Source organism: Aulonocara stuartgranti (genome assembly GCF_965226115.1).
Source record: "Aulonocara stuartgranti genome assembly, chromosome: 12".
NCBI lineage: Eukaryota > Metazoa > Chordata > Actinopteri > Cichliformes > Cichlidae > Aulonocara > Aulonocara stuartgranti.
In genome coordinates this window covers 39022530-39033074 of record NC_138948.1, presented here as the reverse complement: position 1 = coordinate 39033074, position 10545 = coordinate 39022530, and the positions used below count along the sequence as shown (strand labels likewise).

The window sequence follows — 10545 nt, the reverse complement described above, 5'->3', positions numbered from 1 at the left end:
ACGGCGTTTAGCACCTTTACACTCATGACTGTACTAGCTCCCAGCCAAATCAATATGTTGTGAAACTCTCAAGAATTACTAGCAGACCATCCTCACACAGGCAGACGGCATTATAACAGATCTGCATGCTCTGCATTCTGAGTATGTTTTATTAAAGTTCGGGCAACGGTACACAGCTTTTCTATGTCAGCACGACCAGTACAAGCACTCATTCCTTCCCTGTTAGTTAAGATGATTAATGGACACAGAGCACGAGAGGAACAGGTCCAGAATAACTAATTTGGTTCTTTAATCATGTTTATCTTGTGGTTCCACTTGGGAACAAGTGTATTTTTAATGTATTTTTAATGTACTTATTTGTTTTCATGTTTTCATGAATATTTAGATTTTGTTATTATATGGAGGAGTCCAGTGGGTCTGTCCAAGCATGAGCCTTTTAGCCAGCTGGTGTGGCGTTCAGACTAAGTTAAAGGTGGGTCGCTTGGTATCCAGCAGGACTGTGGTACCAAACCCATCCAGCAGGTTTGGTACCACAGTCTCCGCTCGGCGCCATATTAGACAGACGCTGGTGCGGAAGGTGGGGAAGGGGAGGAGGACTCCTCCTGATAAGGGTACTAACCTATACGCAAAATACTTATGGTTGACAAGTACTTGGGTGAACGTAGTCCCAGACTTGCTGCTTTCGTAGTTGTTGAGCACACTCGCCGGCAGAAATGACTTCGTTGACTCAGAGGAGTTCGGGCCTCGTGCAGAGGCGGACCGAAGCCTCGCGTAACGCCGCTGAGAAAGACCGACCGTCCGGCCAAGAAGACCACGGGCCCCGGCGAGCGGAGGATCAGGACGATGATGATACCGGAGACTCCAAAGAAACACGTCTTACACTGATGGAAGAAGTGTTGCTGTTAGGACTGAAGGACCGAGAGGTAATGGCAGATAAACTGCGCCTTAACGCTGTAGCAAATAAGCTAAATGTTATCGCTCGGCTAACGTTAGCTGTAGTCTCCAAACAGCTCTATGTAAGTTAGCATCCCTGCTTGCTACAATGCTAGCTGTAGCTAACAACAGTTGCTGTCTTCAGTCTGCAGCGAGATAGCTAATGTCTGGTGCTACACGATTATGAGAAGAAATGATATTTTCCAGTAGTTCAGCAGTAATGGTCGGAGAATAAGTGCGGCGATCCTGGCGTTGATGTTAGTAGCTCCAAGCTAACACAATGAGTAAGAAGAATAAACGGAATGGAGTCAAAGTAAAAAACTGTTTACAGGAGTGTTTGATTATAACTAATACAAAGTGCTACAGTACCAGTGAAAGGTGTGTTTAGATGTATCGATGATTTGCTGTCACTGAACTACGAACAGCAAGCAAAGTGAAATCCACCGATAAATCTAAAATCCTCGAGTACGGATTCAGTCCCGTTCACATAACATTAGGAATGCAACTAAAACGGAGTCATTCAACCTCCAAATTTAACAGGAAACTTGTGTCAGTTTAAACAAAATTACAAACCATGTTTGCTCGTTTTAACTTTGACGTCAGCAACACAAACAACTGTTTTTTCTTCTGTAGAGAGTAAATGCAGCAGCTTCAGTAGCCAAATGGCTGATGGAGAGTTTCAGGTACACAACAAGACTCCAGTTTATCACAAATTTGGCTGAGAAATGAAGACGGATGAGTTTCAGTGGGTGACCAAACATTATTCCTTCAGATCCATGTAGATAAAGTAGAGCGTGGTCCTCTCTCACCCATGCCACGGCTGTGGGACTCTGCTTTGATGACAAGTTGCTGCTGATTGGTTGTTAACAGAACTGATAATCTGATATTCAGGTCATCTAGAATTGAAATTGTCAACAATATTGAGACAAACGGTGCTGTGTTTGCCTCCTCCAGCTGACAGACAGACCAGCACTCAGTCCCTCCCTCACTGACTGAAGTAGTTTACATTCACAGCACTGAACAACTTCAGGAGGAATGTCAGAGGTCAGAAAAGCTCCGCTGCAACAACAACTGTTAAATAATGATCATAAAAGTTAGCCTGGGTGGTGCACACATTAAAATGAGCCATTTACTCAGTTTTCAGTCGTGTGACCGACTCACAACCCTGGTGGCCAAAACATGATTCCACTGTGATGCTAACAGTGAACAACGATGACATTTGTGGTCCATATTCTGCCTCAGAAGTGTCAAAGTGTCTCCCAGAGCTCACTCAGCTTACACTGCTGTCAGTACGGACACATGCATATATGTTCTGTCAGGATCGGTGAGTAACTCTGTGGGAGGTGAGGAACAAGACATTTTTGATCGTCAAAGCAAAAGTAAGCGCACAGCTTACTCCCCTCCAGATCCAGAGCTCTTTGGAGCACGTTATCACGTCTCTGTATGTCGCTGCGTTCCTCTTTCCCTCGACTCTGATTGGTCTTCCAGTTCTTGCTGCTAGAAAGCATCTCCACAGCATGATGCTGCCACCACCATGGGCAGCACCTGTAAGGAAGTGATGAGGGACGCCTGGTTTCCTCCAGACATGACGCTTGTCTTTCAGGCCAAAGAGTTCAATCTGTGTTTCATCAGACTTTTGTTTCTCATGGTCTGAGAGTCCCTCAGGTGACAAACTGCAAGCGCCTGTCATGTGCTGCTCAGATTAGCCAGCTCTAAGAAGTGTTTCCAAACTCCTGTTTATAGATGATGTTACTGTACTCTGGGACCTTCAGTGCCAGAAGTCTTTTTTTGTACCCTTCCCCTGATCTGTGCCTCGATACAGTCCTGGTTTACACACGTTCTTGGACTTGATGGCTGGGTTTGTGCTCTGACTTGTGCTGTTACCTATGGGAGCTTATGTAGACAGCTGTGTGCCTTTCCCAATCATGTACAGTCAACTGAATTTACCACAAACAGGATGCAGTTCGATTCTCCCACCTCCCTTTATGGGGAGTTTGCATGTTCTCCCGTGGTTGCGTGGGTTCTCTCCAGGCTCTCCAGCTCCGCCCTCCATCCAAAGACATGCAGTTAGTGGGGTTGAGTTAGTTGGTGCCCTTAGGTGTGGATGTGAGTGTGAATGGTTGTCTGTCTCTGTGTGTTAGCCCTGTGACACACTCATACAATTCAGTTTTATTTATATAGCGCCAAATCACAACAAAAGTCGCCTCAAGGCGCCCCAAGTACCTGCAATGATTTGGTACTGAGCTCGTCGGCTTCTGGCACTCTTTGACAACCTGGATTGTGACGATGTGTCCCATTGCACAGGGCTACACCTCATTCTGGAATGACTGCATTTCATCAGGGCTGCGAGGGTGCATGCTGATCGAGCTGGCCCTGCGAGGACGCCTTCAGCTGGAGGCCTGTGGCATGAGGAGGAAAGGTCTGCTGGCCAGGAAGGTACGACACGGTTATGTTTAAGCTTTCACTGTGTACACAAGCTGTTTCCCGTTTAGACATCGTCACCCTGCTGGTGTATTAGTGTCATGGTGTCACGGCGTGTAGTGAAGGCCTGCACAGGAACAATCATCTTTAACAGACGTGTAATATCAGCTGTTCATGTCCAAGCACACACCTAAAATCTCATGTTGTTACAGTTTTGTATCTTCTAATCAGTTTTTATTGCATTGAAGATGTTCTTTGTTTTTAATTCAGTTTCATTTCAGTTCAGTTTGGATTCATTCAAAATGTTTAGTTTTTATTAGTTATTAGTCTTTTTAACCCTTTAAAGCCGGTCAGAGCAGCACGCTCCGTTTTGCGTAACTATTTTTAATCCCAGTAGAACTGCAACCACGCAAGCTAGCGCAATAATTTTTTTCATAAGAAACCGGAGGAGTTGTACTGACATCTTATGCCATCAGCTTGTCCTCGGTCACGGTTTCCTTCCACATAAAGCTTTGCAAAAATTTCATAAAAAACACTTGCAGGAACAAAAACATAATATTCCAGAAACGCGCTTTGCCGATCCGATCAGCTGTTCATAGCACTTCCTACATTGGAATAGACGTCAGCGCGAACTATCACATGTCCGCCATCACCTGCCCGGAACCGGAAGTGACGTCATTTTTCGCGGAAATGTCGTTTTTTTACCTTCAGGGCCTCATGAGCCTATACTGGTGTTTTTAAAAGTTATGTTTGACTTTATGACTTTCTGTGTCGTTTCTGGGATGCTTAGGACTCAGATTGCACTGCTGGAAATAGTTTATTTTGATGCATATGCCATTTTCTTTGCAAATTTGCATGATAATATTTATTTTTGGTTTTCCTGCAGTATATAAAAATTGGTGTATTTCAAAAACAAAACTATGAAGACACTCAAAATAAATTTCCTGTGGTTGGAAATAGGGCTGGGCGATATGACCCAAAATTCATATCTCGATATTTTTTTAGCTGGATGGCGATATAAGATATATATCTCGATTTATTTATTTATTAATTTTTTTAAAGCCATAAGTTAAGAACAAAAAGAGAGTTCTTAGTCACACTGTGTCCCAGATGTCACACGGGCACTTTTATTTACATACAGCGTAGATGTACATGAAGAAATTACTCAAAAATAAATTATCAGCATTTATTAAATAATCATGGTCCATAAATAAAAGAAAACAATGTTGTTTTTGTGCATAACAAAAAGCTCACAATTGTGCAGTCAAAATGTAAACTAATAGACGCTGAGTGTAATAACAAAGAGACAGATTTCACAGCTGCACCACGTCTCTGAACAGGAGACATTTGTGGTCCTTATACACACACAGTACGTATCACTCCGCGAGGCTCCTCCTCGGTAGCCGTAATCCTCCGACAATCCATCAAGCGGTGCAGCTCCGTAGCTTAGCAAAGTCATATTAAAACATTTTTTGACAGATTGCTGAGCGCTGTGTATCACATAAAATCGGTTCGCGGTCAGTAAGCACAACCAGAATTCATACATAAGGCGCGCTGTCGATTTTTGAGAAAATGAAAGGATTTTAGGCCGTGCAGCCCCTCCGGGCTGCATGTCGTTAGCGCAGTTAGCTCGTTAGCGCGGTTAGCTCGCTAACACGTTGACGCCGCCCAGCCCCACGCACGGTAACTCGCTAACGGAGATTTTCCGCTTTCATCTTGTCATTGCCTGTAGGTGAAGCTATGGGGGAGGCGGAGTTGTGTTCAGTGAAGGAGAGGCGAGGCCGAGTAACCTTGCGTAGAGACAAAAGTGGACGAAAGAGAGGCAAACCTGCGGCTCCACAAGTATAATTATAACGTAACATAGACTATATCGATATAAACGATATTGTCACATCTTATATCTCGTATGAAAATATATCGATATTTTAAAAAAAACTCGATAAATCGCCCAGCCCTAGTTGGAAATAATTTTGTGCAACTTTTTTGTATTTACGGTTAGGGCTGCTCAATTAATCGAATTTTAATCTCGATTACGATCTGGGCTTTCAACGATCATTAAAAATGACTGATTATTAGCCCCTCCCTCATGCTTTACTCTCGCGCTGCTCCGTGTGGCAAATCGAGCGCACCTCTCTGCATTTTGAACACGTGTCACAACAATTGAGGACCCGAGGGAAGCACGTGGCTACTGTCGCTACCCGATCCGTACCACGCATATGCAAATCTTACGTCACTTCCTCTCTTTGCCAACATTGCGACAGTTAAGAGTGACACGGTTAGCGCCCAGTTAGCTCCTAGCATTTCTCAACAGCTCTGCCTCCTTTTCGACTGCCGGGACATTTAAACTATGGATAATCCGTTTACAAACAAATTCATGCTTTTCTCGTCCCCCGATTAAACAACAGCGCTGTAAAATAAGAAGAATGGCGCCTAATTACAGACTTACTAATACTGACTTAGTAATATGACACGTGAAGATTCAGCAGCCCGATTAAGTGTTTACTGACAATTGACAGTGATAGCGGACATAATCATCGCTGTTCCATCAATCCTCTCTACACAGACGAGCATAAACGCACTCTACTATCACTAAATCAAATTTAACACGCGTTTGTAATGACGCTAGTTCATTTTACAATAGGGTTCATTCGCTCGGTCAGCAGGTGGCGGTATCTTTGTACACTGGGGAGTAAACTGCCATTAAACGAAGAGAAGAAGAAGAAAAATCTGCACATGCGCGGTACGGATCGGGGAGTCCTGATCTGTAACTATTGTTTTATTTTTCGTTTTTGTCTACATTACATTGAAATGTTTCATTACTGCAAACAATTTAAGAGATACTTATTATTCTTAACAGATACTCTGACCCGTAACTAGCGTAAAATGCTTCAGCCGGGAGGAGACACCTTTCACACATGCGTAGTACCGATCAGGTTTCCGGTACGGATCGGGTAGTGACAGCTCTGACGTCCACTTGTTTGTTTTCCACATAAACCTTTTACGGTAAAGCTGAAGATCCTGTTGAGATTTTTCAAAATAAACTGAATCACGTGAAAGAGTACGCAGAGTGTTTACGGATGAGAAGTGAAAGAGCCGTCAGGTGCTAAAACATAAACCTTCGACTCAAACATTAGAACAGGCTTTTCCCCGCAGCACGCCGTGTAATGAATACAAAGCAAATGCGGCTGTTACAGTTTCATGCATCGGTCAAAACACTCGACTCCAGCTACACGGCGCCCGGCTGAAACACTTCACACAGGTCGAGCTGCCCGAGATTCACCGAACTGACAGAAAATGTAAGCGTTTTGTGATATATGTGGTTGTCGGGACGATGAATGTCCTATTTCGGGATATAACATTTTGGTCATATGGCACAGCCCTAGGTATTACAATAAACCACAACTTAAAGTTTTACTAATAATGCGCTAATAAAAGGTTTCACCAAACTAGCAAATACTAAAACTGAGCATCGTTTTATTTTATTTTGATGTTAATTTTTGATAACAAAACATCAAGCTGAGATTTGATGTGTTTCTCAACAACGATGCTCCATCTGGTGGCTGCTTAGGACACAACCATTTATCATAATTGAGAATAAAATTTTAACAGATTAACTGACTAGTAAGTCTGGTACTGACTAGTGACAGCAGCGACGATGACTAGTCCCACACATGCCTAGTTGTTTGTATTTTCCCATATGGAAAAGATATTTATAAATCTTATAAAGTTTGTTCGGTCTTGTATGAAACTTGTATGAAAAGCATACAAGAGTGAAAACTACGGAAGCGTAGAGCTGCCACCCAGGCAAAAGAAAAATACAAGTGTATCACGTTATAACGTGAAAGGTTTATTGTTCTAACAAGATACTTTTCACGTTTGTACAACATAATATCACGTTCGTACAATATAAATATTATATTGTACAAACAGGAAAAGTATCTTGTTAGAACAATAATAACCTTTCACGTTATAACGTGATACACTTGTATTTTTCTTTTGCCTGGGTGGCAGCTCTACGCTTCCGTAGAAAACAGATATAAGATCCCTTGAAAAATTATATAATGAAACTTGTATGTTTTGTATACTTCCTAAAAAAATTATATGAAAGTAATGAGAAAGTGGCCACTTTCATGAGTAAATCATATGTTTTTACTATTTCTTTTCCATATGGGTTAGTTCACTCGGTGCTGTTTCACGTCGTGTCAGTCTTTACTATAATAATCTGCTCCCACTTTGTTGGTAAGGACTTTTTCATGGTTCAGCAAAGCCTGGATTAACTTCAGGATTCTTTCAGGGTTAAGAACATTTCCACGCTCTGCCTGCTCTGATTCTGGATGCATTTGCAGGTGATTTGCAAGTCAGATGCTCCTACAGGTGATGTGCTCCTGGACGAAGCTCTCAAACACATCAAAGACACTCAGCCACCAGAGACTGTGCAGAGCTGGATCGAGCTGCTCAGCGGTGAGTTCAGCTGTCCTGCTGCTGTGGGCTCTCCCACTGCACTGTGTGCTTCCTCACTGTGTTTCCAAGTGACTCTTAGCAAAACACTGTGTCTGCAGGTAAAGTGTAGTTAGAGTGTGAGTGCTGTGATGTGTGCACTGTGAAGCAGGTAAATAACAGTCTTCCTGAATAGGTTGACAGGCATGTTGTTGTAACAACCAGTCCACCGACAACTTTAAAGAACCGGCATCTCCAATCACACCAAACTGTCTACAGTTTATTGAGCTAAAGGTTCATTGAGGCCTTTGCTGTACTGGCGCTGATGCGGTTTTCCTGTTGTCTGTGGTGTAGGCGTAGCTGAGCTGGTTATGCTGGCGTGTGACGGCACTAACGCTCTCTGTTCTGTTGGCTCCTTGTAGGAGAGACGTGGAACCCGTTGAAGCTTCATTACCAGCTGAGGAACGTCCGTGAACGGCTGGCCAAAAACTTGGTGGAAAAAGGTGTCCTGACTACGGAGAAGCAGAACTTTTTGCTGTTTGACATGACGACACATCCCCTGACCAACAACAACATCAAACAGCGCCTCATTAAGAAGGTGCAGGAGGCTGTGCTGGACAAGTGGGTGAATGATCCTCATCGAATGGACAAGCGGCTCCTGGCTCTCATCTTCTTAGCCCATTCCTCTGATGTTCTGGAAAATGCCTTTGCCCCCTTGTTAGATGATCAGTATGACCTCGCCATGAAGAGAGTGCGGCAGCTGCTGGAACTGGAGCCAGAAGGGGAGAGCATGAAGGCCAACACCAACGAGCTGCTATGGGCTGTGGTGGCTGCTTTCACTAAATGAGGGAACAGCAGGCAGTGGCGTTGACGTGACAGTGGGGGTGAAAATTACTCCTGACCCTGACATTTTGACTTTAGTGACTTCTGGTACCAGACGCCTGGATTTTGTGGCATGGGCTGCCCTGTTTCCTCTTTCTGTTTCTTTTCCTTCCTGATGATTCTCTTTGATGATGCTCCATGACCCTGTCTCTACCCTGCATCAGTTATGTGTTCACTTTCATAAAAACTAGCTGTGGTTAAATGCCACGTCACATGAAGTGCTTGCTGATGGTATGGGTAGGCCTGAAATCACTGATTCATATCCTGTTTTTCTTTTTTTAAGAGTGTGGTACAGATGTCACAGGTTATCAACAATGATGTACATGTGCACAGCAGCAGGAAAGTAAAAGGTTAGATGAGCTGGAGTCTAATTTATTGGGAGTAACATCTGTACTGGTCCACTCTGTGACTGTGGGCCACCATCAGATTGAGTTCCAGATGTTTGCTCAGTTGTTGGGACACTAACTCCTGTTTGGTTTGGCTCTGTTGTGCTGCTGGCATAGTTAGAAGTGAGTCACTGAAAACCGGTATAAATTTGATCGTGATGATGAAACCTCTCCTACAATACCAGTGTGGCCACCGTCGAGGCACGAGCACGGACCCGTACATGATGGAGCGAGCCTTGCATCATCAACGCACCCAGTGACGGACGATGCTGTAGCACTGAAGCTATCCTGGCTCCATGTTCTTACTAACCCACAGGGTTTTGTTTTCATTTGACACCAGTCTGTAGCTCTGTAACGTCACTGGTTTGTATGGTCGTTTACATGTTGGGAATGAAGAAGTAAAACTTGATGTATAGCTCGCTCACACTTGGACCAGGCTTTTGACTAGAGAAGTGCAATTTCAGCTCCAATTTTGAACAACTTTGAGAACCCATGATGATAATAAACCAAGTTCCTCTCTGGTTTGCAAAAACGCTGGCATCAAGTGTTGAGAAGCCAAAAGTCATTTCCCATCAGGCTGTGGCAGTTTCCAGTTCAACGCAGAACAACATCAGACACCATAAAAGCAGCTAAGTGCTGTCGGCCTGGGGCGGCGCGCCCGTGTCGTCGTTAGCGCTGTGGTGTCTCGTGGTTGGCTGAGGCCTTTTGTGTGGACTTTGCATGCTCTCCCTGTGCTGCATGGGTTTGCTCCAGCTAGTCCTCCCACAGTCAAGACATGCATGCTTGGGTAAATGGTCATTCTAAGGTGGTCATGGAGATGATGTGCATGAAGTGTACAGAATAAAGTCCTGTGTGTATGTGTGGTTGGTAAAGACTAGAGCTATACAGCTGTGAGCGGTCTCGCTGTTCGTGGAGGAGTTCCTGTGGGATTAACACGGCCGATCGTGGACCAGGGTACGCTCCTGCAGAAGGTGCTTTGGATTTGAGCTTCTGTCGTTTCTGTGCTGATCAAAGGAGAAATGTTCTCAAAAGTAGTTGAACAAAAACAGTTCTGAATTATTTGCAATGAAAACAGATTTTGGTGCAGGACTAATATCAGCCCTATAAGGAGTTTGGAAAGAGCTGATGACCTTCACAGACACACACCGGCTAATGTTAGCACGCCAGGGTTAAAGCAGCAGGTGGTGGGACAGCGCCTTTTTACTCTGTTTACTAAGGATCAAATGTTCCACTTTGATAGAGAACAAACTCAGCATCAGTGACAGCTACAGTTGGTACGTTCCCAACTACAATGACACATTTCAGTGAGACATGGTGCTGAATGCAGGCTCCTCCTCCAGAATGTGCTCACGCTGCCTGGTCTTGGGTGCATAAAATAAAAGTGTTCACTGAGTGAAACGAGCTCCGTCTGATGACTCATAATCCACCTCTTCTCCAGTACAGGGAAACTCCAGGAACCTCCAAACACAGCAAAGTCCCAAACTGA

The 10545-nt window shown here is 44.1% G+C and overlaps 1 protein-coding gene across 1 annotated transcript; it reads left to right on the top strand.

Moving 5' to 3' along the window:
- The first annotated feature begins 496 nt into the window (after positions 1-496).
- On the top strand, positions 497-10457 carry golph3a (golgi phosphoprotein 3a). The gene is made up of 4 exons (XM_082555357.1): positions 497-923; positions 3238-3369; positions 7701-7815; positions 8214-10457. The coding sequence occupies exons 1-4, from the start codon at positions 714-716 to the stop codon at positions 8636-8638; spliced, it is 882 nt and encodes a 293-aa protein (XP_082411483.1). The 5' UTR covers positions 497-713; the 3' UTR covers positions 8639-10457.
- The last annotated feature ends 88 nt before the right edge of the window (positions 10458-10545 follow it).